We start from the raw sequence: 16,049 nt of genomic DNA on the forward strand, positions 1-16,049 counted from the left end.
ACACAGTAAAGTTGCCTAATCACAGGCCAGTACGTTTCTTTTTGCTTCAGTTGCGCAGCACAAGCATATGTTTAAGGGAACTTTGAGCTGTGTTTTCGGTCTGTTGCGATGAAAAACATATTGGATTATCTGAGCATCATGTCCACGCAAAGCCAGCTCAAATGCGCCATAACATTGTACGCAGTCTTATAACACAGATTTTGAAACCGCAAACAGGGAAAACAACAAAAGGCATGACTTACATAGCATCCAGCTATGGAAAAGCACACACTGTAAGCTTGAGTGTGATCACTTCCTGCTATTCAATCTGGTCCAAGCTTCTTAATCCTTTATTTACTCTTCAACTAGGCTTGTTGCAATAATGACTATATCGACCTATCACGCAATAGCATATAGTTAAAGACACCCAACAGATATCAAACAAAAATGATATTGTTAATGCTTTCAATGATCTTTTCATTAAGGCAGTGGACATATTCGAACAATCATATCCTGAAGAAATCTCTAAAGGACAGGTTTTTTCACCCCTCCAACATAATTCACCTGTTTCTCTGGTCAGTGATGGATATGACTTTGGACCCATTACTTCATCTGCAGTGCTTAAGGCTCTTCAGGAAATTGACACTAGGAAATCAGCTGGTCCTGATGGCCTAGACCCTGCTTTATTGAAACTATCTGCACATATTATAGTGGAGCTTATTACATAAATGTTTAATTTGTCCCCGTCTTCAAATGTCCTACCAGATGTTTGGAAATCAGCACATGTGCTGCCTTTGCTGAAAGGGGGGGACTCCTCCATTCTCGATAATTACCGCCCAATTTCTAAATTGTCGGTACTTGCAAAAGTCCTAGAGTCTTTAGTAAACAACCAACTTAAGGGCTTTTTACAAAATCATAACATACTTAGCCCGGCACAATCAGGCTTCAGGGCTAAGCATAGCACCATTACTGCCACTGTCAAGGTGCTTAATGATATCATCTGTGACCTTGACAATAAGATGTCAAAGGCATTCGACACAGTTGATCACTGTATCCTGCTTAAGAGGCTCTGTGATATTGGCTTGGGCACTAAGGCAGTGGATTGGTTTAGAAACTATCTTGCCAACAGAACTCAAACTGTTGTTGTCGATGGGCATAGTTCTTCACCACTGGGGGTCCGGCGAGGTGTCCCTCAAGGATCTATCCTCGGTCCGGTCTTATTTACCATCTACATAAACACCATTGGTTCTATAGTAGACAATGGCAAAATACACCTTTATGCAGATGACACAGTATTATATTGTTCCGCTCCCACCCTAGCTCAAGCTTATCAATCACTACAGCAGTCTTTTAATTAGTTACAAGCTACTTTCATTGAACTTAGACTTGTAATAGATGCTGGTAAAACTAAGGTGATGCAGTTTACAAAGTCTCGCACAGCACACTCATCAACCGCCCTATCCATTTTCACATTGGATGGGAAGTGTGTAGAAAATGTTTCATCTTATAAATATCTTGGTTTGTGGATTGATGAAAAGCTAACTTTTAAAGTTCATATTGAGAAATTAGTGAGGAGGTTGAGATTAAAGCTTGGTTTTTATTTTAGAAATAAATTCTGCTTTACTTATCAAGCTAGGAGGAAGTTGATTAGTGCTACTTTTTTACCAGTGTTGGATTACGGGGATGTTATTTATATGCATGCAGCTTCTACATTGCTGCATACACTTGACACAGTTTACCATGGTGCATTACGGTTCATTACTAATGCCAAATCACATACTCATCATTGTCGTCTCTATGAGGCAACTGGTTTTAGCTCTTTAGGTTTGCGTAGATGGTTCCATTGGCATATTTTTATTTACAAAGCTATTAACGGTAATTTACCCAGTTATCTAAACAGTCTGTTGACCTGGAATCATTCCGTTTACAATCTCCGCTCCGTTAATATTCTGGCGTTAAATATCCCATGTAAAACAACTGAATTTGGTAAGACTGCTTTTAGTTATGCTGCTTCTTGGTGTTGGAATTTGCTCCAGAAAGATTTAAAGCTTTCTGTTTTTATTTCACATTTATTTCACAAATTACTTAAATGTTATAAATTTGAACAATGTACATGTTTTTAATGACCCCTTTGTGTTTTAAATTGTTTTATACATAGGCTGTAAATTTGTATTGTTTGTTGTGTCTGTTTCTGTGATTCTGTGTAATTTGTGTAATTGTTGCTCCAGGGCTCCATGGGACATCACCTGGTAAAATAAAGGGTAAATAAAAAAAATTAATAGGTGAACATGACGTCTGTATTTTTTTGAGAGGCGATATATTACCATAGTGTTTACAGGTGTGTTTGTAGGCATGGGCCGGTATAAGATTCTGGTGGTATGATAACCTTTAGCAAAAATACCATGGTTTCACAGTGTTGCGGTATTGCCATTGTAACACTAAAATGTGTTATTGTCTGACATTGTTTTTGCAATTTCACACACCTCTTTAATAGTATCTTTGGTGATCTAAATCATCATCCTGTATATTAGACCCCGTTCCCACAAAATTACTTAAAGAGACATTTCCTGTAGTGTCAGACACGGTACTAAATATCTTTAACTCATCTCTAGAATTAGGATACGTTCCAACAGCTTTCAAACTAGCAGTTATTAGACCGCTCATTAAAAAAAAAAAAACCTTGACCAGGGAGATCTTAATAACTTTAGAACAATCTCAAACCTACCTTTTCTTTCTAAAATATTAGAAAAAGAAGTGGCAAGCCAGCTACGCACATTCATAGTGATAGTACATATGAAAAGTAGTACTATAGCACAGAGACAGCATTGCTTAGAGTTACAAATGACCTCCTTTTAACATCCGATCATGGTGAAATCTCAATCCTTATATTACTAGACCTTAGTGCAGCCTTTGACACAATAGATCACAGAATCTTACTTAATAGACTAAAAAACTATGTTGGGATCAGTGGTCAGGCATTAGCCTGGTTTAGATCGTATCTAACCAATCGATATCACTTTGTTTATGTAAATGAGGAAGAGTCGTATCACTTCCCGGTTAAATACGGCGTACCACGTTGTCCATTTTTTCTATTATAATATCCAGATCTTCACGGTTATCTGCTACATGTTTCATTCGAGACAGGTCTGGAAGAGTGCTAATAAAGCTATCTTTAGTGGTGGAAATGATTGTTCTGGCTAATCTGTAGTATGTTGTAGACTGAGCGGTCCTATCTAGAAGTATCGTGTATGACACAAGGCAATGGTCTGAAACTGCATCGCTCTGGTGTTATATTTCGATGTCATTAATATTGAGTCCGAGTGACAGAATTAAGTCTAATGTGTGCTTACGAGTATGCGTGGGCGCTGACACATTTTGTCTAATGCCGAGAGAATTTAGAACATCCATAAACGCACGTCCTAATGCATCTTTTGGGTTATCCACATGGATATTAAAATCACCAACGATAAGAGCTTTATCTACAGTGACTGTAAGCTCAGACAGGAAGTCTGCTATTTTTTTAAGAAAATCTGTGTGGTGGCCGGAGGCCTGTAGATGGTAGCTAAAACGAACGAAAGCTGTTTGTTGTTACGATCATTTATTTTCATATTTAACAGCATTATTTCAAATGAATTTAATTTTAGTTCATATTTATGGTTTACTTTAAATGTTTTTGTTGTATATTGTAGCTACACCACCCCCTCTCCCTTTTAAACGAGGTACGCGTTTATAATAATAGTCTTGTGGGGTGGATTCGTTTAAACTGATGTAGTCGTCTGCTTTAAGCCAGGTCTCGGTTAAACAGAGTGCATCTAAGTTTTGGTCTGTAATTATTTCATTGATAATAGGTTCTTTATTGGCAAGCGATCTAATGTTAAGAAGGCCAAATTTTAACATTTGAGGTTCATCTGTTAATGTATTGTGTTCTAATTTTATGTTAATAAGATTTGTACGAGACGAGGTAAACGGTGCTCTGTATTTATTTGTTCGAGGAACAGACACAGTCGAAATGTGTTGATACTCTGGTAAAAAAGGCTCTATGTGCTGGGATATATGTGATCTTGACATGTCAAGGCAGCAAACAGACGGATGGGTAAGCCGATCTGTCTGTTTCCTGACCTGGGCCCTGGATAGTCAGACAATATCAAAAGTAAGACTATTGGTAAGATTTCTAGAGAGTATAGCACTTCCTTCCGGAGACGGATGGAGGCCATCTCTCTTTAGCAGGTCAGGTCTTCCCCAGAAATGCTTCCAATTGTTATGCTGAGGGCACCACTTTGACATCCAGCCATGAAGAGACACTAATCTACTGTAAGTTTCATCCCCCCAGTAGTCGGGGATGGGACCAGAGCATATTACATTGTCTGACATGGTTTTTGCAATTTCACACACCTCTTTAATAGTATATTTGGTGATCTCCGACTGGAGGAGTCTGGTGTCATTGGTGCCGGCGTGAATAACAATCTTAGAAAACTTACATTTAGCATTAGCCAGCACTTTAAGTTTGGATTTAATGTCAGACCCTCTGGCTCCCGATATACAATCGACTATGGTGGCTGGTGCCTCAATGTTAACGTTCCTGAGAATTGAATCTCCAATAACCAGGGCACTTTTAACAGACGTCTCAGCCGGTGTATTGCTGAGTGGAGAAAATCTGTTAGATATTACTACAGGAGCGCTAGTTGGGTGCCGTACGTGACTACGCCGCCTGACAGTCACCCAGTTAGTCAGCCGCCTTGAACCGAGCCATGTGTATTACGCTTAACACTAGGCGCACCCGAAACAGTGTTTGTAACATTAACATCAGCGGTCTTACTGTCCTCAACTAGCTTTCGGATGCGTGCTTCTAGATCTGCAACCTTAAGACATTCTTCTTTAACAAAGCATTCACATAAATGTACTTATCCCGCAATAGTTCGTTTGACTAGAACAAAGCACTCACATACCTCATACTGGGTAATATACTTATGCCGCAATAGGTAGCCTGTCTGGAACTGAGCTGACTTAAACCACTATACTGTATGACACTTGCATTACATGTGAACAGCCCCTACGCTAATAGGATTCTGTTTCTCTCTCCCTGTCTCGTCCTCGACCCCCAGGACAATGAGACAAACAGACCCAGTTCCTGCAACCGTGAACGTCATCACACCGCTGATCTACTGACCGTCTTTCTACGAGATGCCCAGCCGATGTCTGAGCAGCGACCACAGGCGGAACCAGTTTAATTCGCTTAGCCGTTAACATACCCCGATAGTATTGATATATATAAATATATATGTATCTCTCTCAAGGGTTTTTTCCCTCCTAGGAGTTTCCCCCTGGACTAGCCAGGAGGGTTTTTCTCCTAGGGGGTTTTTTCATCCCCTGGAGAGTCCGCCACCTTTGGCTTAACTTACTACTTTACTGTATACGTTACATTATTACTATGCTCGTTACATTATTACTATGCTCGTTTCATACATCTATTAATGTAAAGCTGCTTTGAAACAATTAACTATTGTGAAAAGCGCTATATAAATAAAATTGAATTGAATTGTTATTTTCAAATGCCAGGTAAAAATAAATCATTTAAATTATAATATGCTTTCAAAAAATATATAATATTTTCGTAATGTAAATTAAATGTAAACAACAAATCAATCGTATGACTTAATTGATTTAATGATTTTTGTATAAACACAGCTCATACCTTGGAGACGGTATTACAGAACATTTTAGTGGTTTTGAAACATTGACTGTTTAAAACCTAGGTATACCTTGAAACCGGTAACCAGCCGATGCGTGTATGACTCACGTGTTTAAAGGAGCCCCACTCACTAATACTAAAATGACCAGTAGGTGGCGGAATTATACAAACGGTGAAGCGCTTACTATTATGTTATCGGTACAATATCTCACGCCTGGGAAGAGTTCTTAGCCAATCAGATTCAAGAACCAGAAAGAACTCTACATGATATGAGATATATAAATTCATACAATTTACAATTTAATATCAAGAGTAATTTGAACACTGGAAATCCTGATGCTGATTTCCTACGTTCACCTTCAACCCTTGTGACCACGGCTATAAACCACCAGTAAATCAATCCTGATAAATTCATACACGGATGACATCATTTCGATCATTAGGGTTACATCCCAAAGAACAATGACATATCCTCTCATAGAGCAGAAACAGAGATGAAGTGACATCAGTCATGTGACCCAACCCCATCACATCACGTTTCTGTGTTACTGCAGCGTAACTCAAAGGTGAATAGTGATCCTCGTCATTGTGATTTCATTATCGTACCAAACAATCTAGAAGATTCCTAAGTCTCAACAGAACCATGCCTGGAATGTGGTTCTACCGGTACACAGAAACCCAACCTGAACTCTGACCTCACACTCAATGAGCTGTGATCTAATTGGAGCAGACAGTGAAGAGCGTGCGGAGCTCTGTGTTGTTATTAGACACGACACACATTCCATTCTGCCTGTCGACCAGCTCGAAAAAATTTATGAAACTACAAAACTGGTCATCTTAGTTTCTATTAAAGTTACTATTAGCATGACATTTCATTCCAACATTACTGCTGGTTATTAACCCTTAAATAAACATGGATTTTGGGACTTGCGTGAGCTAGACGTGCTGTGTTTGGACTGACCAGAACATCAGGTCACTAATCATGTTAACCTTTAATTGTATCCACACCGATCACGTCAAGACATCTTGTGTATCATGAAAGTAAATCACTGATAACACCAGCCCAACTGAGAAAGGCATTCACAATTTAGCAATGTCATTTGCGAGACCCAGCGCTAGACTGAATCAATATCTGTTCATTTTACCATACCAGAGGCAGTCGGTAAGAGTTACATTTTATGCATTTGGCAGACGCATTTATCCAAAGCGACTTTATGCAAAATAAAAATACATTTTATCAGGATGGATGTTCCTTTGGATTCGAAACCATGACCTTTACGCTCTGGCAGGTGAGCTACAATTTCCACCAATGTGTGCTTTCTGAGCAAGCATGCAGTGTCTTACATTTACAGATTACAAGCATGAGCTGCCTATCAGAATCGGAACGAGCTTTACTGCCAAGTAGGTTTGCGTGCACACAAGAGGATTTTGATTTGGCTTTCAGTGCAGAAGACAACCAACACAGTGCAAACATGTTGCAGACATACATAGGAATTACACAGTAAAATTAAAAAGACTATAACCCATTCCGGCATTGCTAGTTTAAGTCATTTACGTTGGCTCCCCCAGAGCAACAGCAGATGGTTGTGACCAACACCATCTGCTGATCGAAACTCCTGTCCTCACTGGACACTTGCTGTCATTTACCAGCCAGTAACTACTATGGTTAAGTATATCGGTGTGGTCTCCAGAAACACGCAAATGCTGTAACGCATGACCCGCAGTTTCTTTGCAGATGTGACACATTTCCACGAACGTTACTGGAGATTAGCCGGAGGGTGAAGGTCCGGTCTCTTGAACGGGCTTTAAATAGCCACTCCAGTGTAACGTCTCATTCCAGCCCCAGCGAACAGGAAGAGGATCCCTACAGCCTACAGTCTACATGTGACCCTGACAGACGTCAAGGCTTCGCTACCTCAACGTGCTGTGCTTTAGGTTTCCAGCCTGACAGCTTCTGCTGTCACAAACAACAGATCATTCATTTGACACAGCGACGGGTTTATGTAGTGAATGAGGTTAATCTATAACCAAAGCCTGAAGCTGAAGCCCAAGCCCAATACATTCATTCATTCATACAGACTCACAGTGTCAAATGGCAGACATGTTACAATTTGCAACTTATAGAAACCCTCTAACATGTGGACCATTACAGTTTTGTCTCCATATAGAAACTGGACAGATAATATCTGGGGTATTTAATGGAAGGGGTTTGATTTAGAGCATATCAATGAGAGTCTGACAAGAACACACTAAAGCAGAGACAAACAATAACATACAAGACAGTTTTAATCTTGTATCATTAAGTTAGGGTGAAAAAAACACATCTGACTGCACAAACTGGTCCTTCAGCTTTCTTAAGAAACCCAGCAGCACTCGTTTAGAGCAGAACACACACACACACACACTTTCTCCCTTTAAATTTCTGTTCGTATGTATTAAGACAGTAAGTTGACAAGATGTTTGTGAAAGGGGGCTGCTCAATAAAAGTGAAAAATCACCTGCTGTACACACACACACACACACACACACACACACACACACACACACACACATACACATACACACACACACACACACACACACACACACACACACACACACACACACACACACACACACACACACACTCTTTAATTTAATTTTTAAAAACAAGTTACAAGCTACATAACTAAATTCAAGAATACATCCGTGCGTGACAGTAATTCCTTAACATACAGAATGAATATTTACTGGATTCTGTCAAATATTGTTTCACGTCTAATTTTAGACAAACTTTATACAACCGTGTACTTTGTACTTTCATAAAGAAATCACTGCAGGCAAAAACACAACAGTTAAAGCGGTTCAGCAGTGAATCACTCACCCCATTTCCCTGACTGCAGATCAGATCTGTTCTTGGTATTAAACCTGTTCAGCAATATCAATCAAAAATATCGCACATGGATCGAAATATTCCGACAAAACCGCACTCCGATCTCAAAGACGCGTAAGTTTCAGCTGCTTTGATCTGCTTGTACTGAGAGAGAGAGAGAGAGAGAGAGAGAGAGAGAGAGAGAGAGAGAGAGAGAGAGAGAGAGAGAGAGAGAGAGAGAGAGAGAGAGAGAGAGAGAGAGAGAGACGCGCCGTGGATCATCCCACACACGCTCACATCGCAACACACACACACACACACACACACACACACACACACACACACACACACACACACACGTTGTGTCGGTGTTTGTCATGATTCAGTGTTCATTGGCCATCACAAATATAGCGAAGCCACACACGCGCACGCATTTAATGTTTGCCTTTACACCCGTGTCGACATAAATCTTTGATAAATTGATTGGTTTTGTTTGTACGTTACTGAAGTTTAAAAGTTATGGACACTTACATATCTGCAGAACGCCAAATATTCCGCTGCACGAATCCGCGTCAAATGATCAACTGATCTGCATTATTCATTAATCCAGTGAAAACAAACCCGCTGTTAAAACAAAACCGACCCACACAACTTCAAATTACTATATAATACAATATAATATATATGAATTACATTTAAGGTATGGAATAAAAAATACATACATCAGTTGCCATGCGTGTGAACGAAATGGTAAACCCGGAACCTTTGGAGAAACCACGAGGGAGAGAAATAAGAGTTGCACGTCACGTGTTGCAGTATTATTAGTCGTTTCTTCAGGTTGGGTCACCGCTCGTCTCGTTCACCCAATCATTTTGCGTTTTGGTTGTTTATCTCTGTATTATTTAGGCATGTCTCGCGACACGGACTATGACACAAGCTTCGCGTCCCGGTTTAGCGCGGAGGACGCAGAGTTTCAGCGGTACAGGCAGCGCGCACCCGACACACCGCCGGTGCTTGAGGACTGGAAAGCACGTGGACGCAGAGATAACCGGTAATGAAAGACAGAACATGATGTATTATTAAATACATTAGCCACTGCATGGTCAATACACGTTTGCATTATTTCGGTAGAGTCCCGGAGCAGCGGCACCGCGGGGGCTACAGCCGCGGGGACCGGCGCTGGCCTGAACGCAGTGATGAACGGAAGTCCGGTCACGATTCCTACGGCCAGAGGTCGCATTACCGTCACCGGTGACCCTTCATGACCCAGGCCGTTCACACCATCAGTTTTCTAGTGTGCTGTATCGTCATCACGGATATAGGCTATTATTATGATTGAAATGGGCTGCTTGTTTGGTCTCATGGAACTTTAATCGTTGTGTATATATAATGTCATTAAACAATAACTGTTTGTTACCTCAAATAAACGTTGTAGCATAAAACAGTACAAGTTTGAAGTGTGACACTTTGTGAGACTCTTTGGTCTTTCATTGGTGCTACAGTAAACATATCTACAAAATGGACTTGAACTATAACATGTAAAATGTGTAAGAATAGAGAAGTATAAAAGCTTGAAAGTGTAAACATAACATAAATATAAGCAAATGTGGAAAAGAAAACCATTTTCATTCAGCTTGTAAAGCATTTGTATAAATGTGATGTGATGCTTGTACACAGTTTTATCTCTCTCCCCTGCAGCACTACTGTGACCTGCATCAGATCTAAATGTGTATGTGAGATGATGCGTGACATTAACACAAGTGTGTGCGGCTGATGTTCATCTATTTTTATCCTTTCAGCCTCCGGCACGTGCATCTGCACACAGCTACAATCTTCACAACTGTCCAATGCACTTGAAAAGATTGTAATTGTTTGCAATTGTATAAAGCCAATGCAATCATAAATGCAATTTCATATTATATCCAGCAGTCTCTTTTGTTGTCCAGTTGAGTATGGACCGCCGAGCGAGGAGGTTTTCATGAACTTTTAACTGACCCACAATGTCTCTGTTACTTTAAAACTCCCACTGTTTAAAATGTACCTATTGCTATTCATTGCATAATTCCAACCCAGTCTCGTATAGATTCGTATTAATTTACACTTACAGAGTGTAAAAACTTGTGCAATGCATGATGCGCAAATTCCAATTCTGCATGCATGTGATACGCCAGTCCTTCCTGTTCACTTAATACGGCACATCTTTTTGTATTGTTTTATGTATTTTTTTTCTTCAATTTTTTTAAACCATTTTCAATTGGGTTTGGGGTTAGATTTGGTATTTGCTTTAGGATGATATTTAATATATAGATTTCTCAATGTTTTTGTTGATTTTTGAACCGTGGTCGCTTGGAGTTGTGGTTCAAATTGGGGTTTGCGCCGTATTAAGTGAACGGGAAGCACTGGCGTTTCAGATGCATGCAAAATTGGAATTTGGCTTATGTATTGCACGAGTTTCAACACTTTGTGCTATTTATACACATCTATATGTGACCCTGCTTGTGAAAGGCCTGGGGCCCGTTTCAGTAAGGAGTCTCAACCAACTTTGAGTTCAAACCTGGAGACTTGACCCAAGGCCATGTTTACATTAATGCGTTTACCTTTAAAAATGCATCACTTTTGCCATGTTTACGCCTTTCATTTCATTTGTCAAAAGTATGTTCACTCTGAGTTAAGCGTGTAAACAACCACTATGAAAAGCCATCCTCAATAGAGCTCAGCATGGCAACAGCACGTGACAAAGAGGTCTGGAAGCTTTGACTACTAGGTAAAACTGAAAGTATTGCTGCAAGTGTACAGCATCACGAGTGTGTATTTTAAAGAAATGAGTTTTTTTCTTTAAAGGAAGATTGGTACTTGAGTCAATGTGTAAAATGTTTCATTACGGTTAAATATCAGATTTAAATAAATTGAGGATTGTAGGTTATTGAACCTTGTATTAATTTTTTATGTAGATGCCATCCCATGGACAAAAGAAACATGACAGCAGCTATAAATGAAATTAGGAATAAGACACATGAAATGCTACCATACTTTACAAAGGTTTGACATCAATAAAACTGAAATTCACCAAGCCGGTATTCCAACTCAGATCGCTAAAGTACGTCTGCCCTGATCCCTGCACAAAGCACTACTGAACTAGACCAGCGACTCTGTTGAACAAATTCATTAGAAATGTTAAGGCAACTTTTCGGATGTAAGAGCACTGCCACAAAGGTTGATAGTCATTTAAGGATGAGTATTGAAAAATATTGAAATTTAGAATGACAATACATCATTCTGGGTCTCATAATCTTCTCCCAACATAAATGTAACTCCCTGCAAATAAATGCAACACCATCATCTAGGATCCTCATGACATTTTAGTTACTTTAGACCAGGGGTGGGCAACAGTTTTAGCCCGAGGGCCACAGTGACTTTGGCAAAGTAAGCGAAGGGCCACACTTGGGAAAATTGCAACTAAACATAGTTACATGATTAAATGGTAAAAAATAATTCAATGCAAATATGTATAAGGCTGCTCTACAGTTACTTTGACTTTGTCAGCCTATTTCAAGGCCTGATCTTTATTTTTGCTGGGCCTATCTGACCTAGGCTACTCTAACATTAGAATAACTGGATTTACTTTCAAGGATTAATTTCCTACCCTGCATATTATTCAACTGTCATTCATACTACAGCGATATGCCCACGTGCAAACAATCATAACACACACACCATACGAACACACAAGACATGAGAAGATAATTTATTATTATTATTTCTTTTTTATTTTATTTTTTATTAACCACCAGGCAGTGTTTCCCACAGGATTTTGAGAGACTGTGGCGGTGATGACGTCACACGCCAATTAGCATATATGTGACGTCATTGGGTCGTGTTTTACTCTTTCGTCTGTCACATTATACTGCATTTTAACACAACCGAATTTAGATGGTCTCTTCACCTAACTATATCATATTGGCTTCACAAGTCATTTCGTTTTACCATTTAAAATTTTTGTGTAATATATAAAATCTATAAAGTAGTAAGTTAAAATGACTTGCACTGGCAATTTGATTCGAGCTTGTATTATAACCCAGGTTAGGTCCACAGAGTAAGTTACCCTAAAATCAGACTCGGAGTATAAGTTACTTTTCATTCTAAACAGGCTTGACTTACCACACTGTCTCAGGTTTGACCAACCCATTATGAAACGAAAAACCCAGGGTTTCCATCATTTCAGGGTTAACATGCTTAGGAGTGGTTTATCGGACAGGGATTAGGTTAAGCCAGGACTAGGCCTTAGTTTATTTAGGAAACATAACTAGTTTAAACAAACATGCCTTACTAAAAACATTACTTGTGTGCATTTTGAGGCAAAACAAAGAGCACTGATATATTTTAAGATATGTCAGTTTAAGTTGTTTTCAATTTGGACAGCTCTTACATTTATTTTAGTCTAGGACTAGACTAATCCCTGTCAGTAAGGTTAGAACATTTAACTGTTATAATAAATATGACTTATGAATAAACATGACTACTCTGCATCTCGAGACAAAACAATGGCACTGATATATGGCATTGATAAGTGCAAATAGTTTTTAGCTAAAACAGCTCAAACATTCATTTTAATCTGGGACTAGTCTTAAACCTTGTCTTTGAAACCAGGTCATAGCAAGTCTCATAATCTTATTATGAAATTAGGCACATCAAATTTAATTTCGGTCTTTGATTTCAATATTTGTCATGGCTTTACTTTGTCAATTTCACAATTATGTTCTTTATATTATGTAGGATTTTATTTTATTTAGAAACAGTCAATCGCAAAACAAATGACTTTAGCTCACAGGCAGTGTCAAATATTCTCACCTCTTCAGCACACTAACCCTTGCAGAGATGTACACGGCATCTTTAAATATGTATTTTTACAGATTAGATTTATTTTGTGCAGTTGTCCCTTTATATTTTTGAATTTTATTTCATGTAGTTACATGTCTGTCTTTTGTATTTGAATGAATGTACTGGAAACTTTCATTACTAAGAAAAATTCCTTATGTGTTCAAGTGTAACCGGTCCTACTTGAACCAGCGATGGGTCGGATACAAGTGTTTGTCACTCACTACAGCACCTTTTGAGATCAGGGAATGAGGTTTACACACCACACAGCTTGCACCCACTAGCCAGTCCCTGTTACATAAGCACAATAGACAACACATGTCTTTCTGATTCATATTTAAAGTCATTTGTGTATACCCAACAAAGAGACATGCGTGCTGCAAAAGCAAATAAATTATTTTCCTCCAAGTCTGGTTACTTTACCATTTAAAACTAAATCATTATTTTTATTGCATTACTATATCATACAGTCAATGACATATTGATGACAATATTCGCTAATAGTACCATTGCAAAAAAGTTATGTTTTTGTGTGAGCGCAGCAGTTTAATAAAAATGCAAAACTAATACTGAAGAAGATATCAAAGCACATGATCTGACACGGGTGCTGATCTAAATCGTTCGGATAAAGTTTTAGATGCTAGATCTTTCTAAACAATTGATAGTTTTTAGTCTTGAGACCTCAGAGAGGATCTAAACTTTGATATAAATAACGTCTAAATGTTATTTTTTAATGAATGCCGGCCAGGTTTCCCCATTACAATTGCATTACACACCGATCTGCGCATGAGAACGTATACATACAGAGAGGTCTGATCTCGCATTATTCATGTTTATATGCCTGGGCTGCGTTAAGCCCATACAAAACTCTGCAAAATGTTTTCTAAACAGAAACGTTGTCTGCATCCGAAAGCTGACTTGTTGCCTCGCTGCCTCATGAGGCAATGACTTTGGCGGCATGAACGGCGCATTCGGACAGCCTTCATAGGCAACGTAACGGAATTCTGTTTGAAAGATAAACAGAGAGCACCTTTGTGATAACTAATTCCCCATATTTAAAAACTACAAGAAATGCCATGAAAGTTGTAAAAAAACTTGGACCAATTGTACGAACTGTCTCTTTAGTACCGCATGGTTTATTTACTTGTTGCTGCCGATTGGGCTTACAGTTTTGACAAGCAAGCACCAAACAAGAGAAAACTACCGTTCTCAATCTTAAGGCTGCAGCCTCCGGAGGTCGCATTTGTAGGCTGCATACATAATCAAACAATTCTGTCTTATTTCAGAATATTAACAATTAAAGAGTTTCGTTTCAAAACGAGAGAAATCCATTTTTTAACATTTTTGTCAAAACATGTTATCTTATCATGTTATTATTTTGTTTTATGGTACTTAGCTGTATTTTTTTAAGTTATAAAGGTTTAAATCAAAACAAACCAACTGCAGTTGAATTGAAATGAATTGGAATGCACAACCAAAAAACAAGATTTCTGAACAATTAAAAAACGGTGTTTGCAACGAAACTCTTCAATTATAAACCGTGTGTCTCAATCAGCTCCCTTGTTCAGTAGTCAGGGCACTGATCAGGGAGTCAGCCATTTTAAGGGCTGTCTCAATCGCAAAATCCGTTCAGTGCACTGGAACGTTCGTTCCCTAAAAATTCCCACAATGCAACGCAAAAACCAGTGAGCATCGATGGTCCCTATGTTTCCTAACCGGAAAGTCAATGCAAAGACGCAATCAGACGCGTCCTCGCATGGGGCGATGCGAATGACGCGATATGGGTGGTGTGTTTGATGAGAAAACACAAGCTATTCACCTCAAACGCGTCTTCGCCCAAATTGAAAATATTGAACTCGAGCGAAAAATTCGCATGACACAAAGTTAAATCCTGGGAGTAATCTAGAGCAGTGCTTCCCAAACTTTTTCAGCATGCGGCCCCCCTTGTGTACGGTGCATTCCTTCGCGGCCCCCTCAAGAAAATTTTTGACAAAAAACTGTTCTAAAACTCAACATTTTAATCAAAATTTTAGTGCTTTTGGTTAGTAGCCTATTTTTTTTAGGTTTAATTACACAGAATTCATAATAAATTTAATTATTTCATAAAATGTCTTAAAACTGGGGCCCCCCTGGCACCATCTCGCGGCCCCCCTGGAGGCCCCGGCCCCCAGTTTGAAAACCACTGATCTAGAGCGAGTAATGCGATGCCCCGCATTTGGTGTGTATGTAGGGTTAGATGAGGGTCCAAATAAACGCAACATACTTTCGAAGCTATGCTTACTACGCCCCGCTTTTTTTAACTGCCCACAATCATTAAATAAGAAATCATTAAATAAGTTAAGCGCTTTGCCAGTAGGGAGCCCCCCAAGGCCCAAGAGTTCATGCACTTCACCTTTAACTTAAATAAACCAGTCTTGATGACATATGTAGCCACAAATGCGACCTTCGGAGACTGCAGCCTTCGGATTAAGAAACGGCCTATCTCAAATCAGGGGTACCGGTGTGCAACGTGCCCCTGCTGATTGGACCAGTAAATCAATGGGGGACGCGTTTGACAGAAAAACTGACCAACCACATTGCTCCTCTGAATGAGTGAGCTCCGCCCCATTTGAGTATCACCACCAATCAAGTCGATGGTAAATCCAGCTGATAGGA

The 16,049-nt window shown here is 39.3% G+C and overlaps 1 protein-coding gene across 3 annotated transcripts in view; it reads right to left on the reverse strand.

Annotated features, from left to right (window-relative positions):
- homer2 (homer scaffold protein 2) overlaps positions 1-9,582 on the reverse strand; it is a 35,694-nt gene extending 26,112 nt beyond the window's left edge. Inside the window, exons 1-2 of one of the 3 annotated variants that reach the window (XM_055174323.2) lie at positions 9,242-9,581; positions 9,051-9,143 (exon numbers count right to left, since the gene is read on the reverse strand). In XM_055174323.2, the coding sequence (XP_055030298.1) occupies positions 9,051-9,052 (2 nt within the window). In that variant the 5' untranslated portion in view covers positions 9,053-9,143; positions 9,242-9,581. Of the gene's footprint in view, positions 1-8,531; positions 8,692-9,050; positions 9,144-9,241 lie in introns of those variants that run through there. The other 2 variants (XM_055174324.2, XM_055174322.2) reach the window with 2 other exon arrangements.
- Positions 9,583-16,049: the final 6,467 nt, after the last annotated feature.

The sequence above is a fragment of the Misgurnus anguillicaudatus genome, chromosome 15 (assembly GCF_027580225.2).
Source record: "Misgurnus anguillicaudatus chromosome 15, ASM2758022v2, whole genome shotgun sequence".
NCBI classification, from domain to species: domain Eukaryota; kingdom Metazoa; phylum Chordata; class Actinopteri; order Cypriniformes; family Cobitidae; genus Misgurnus; species Misgurnus anguillicaudatus.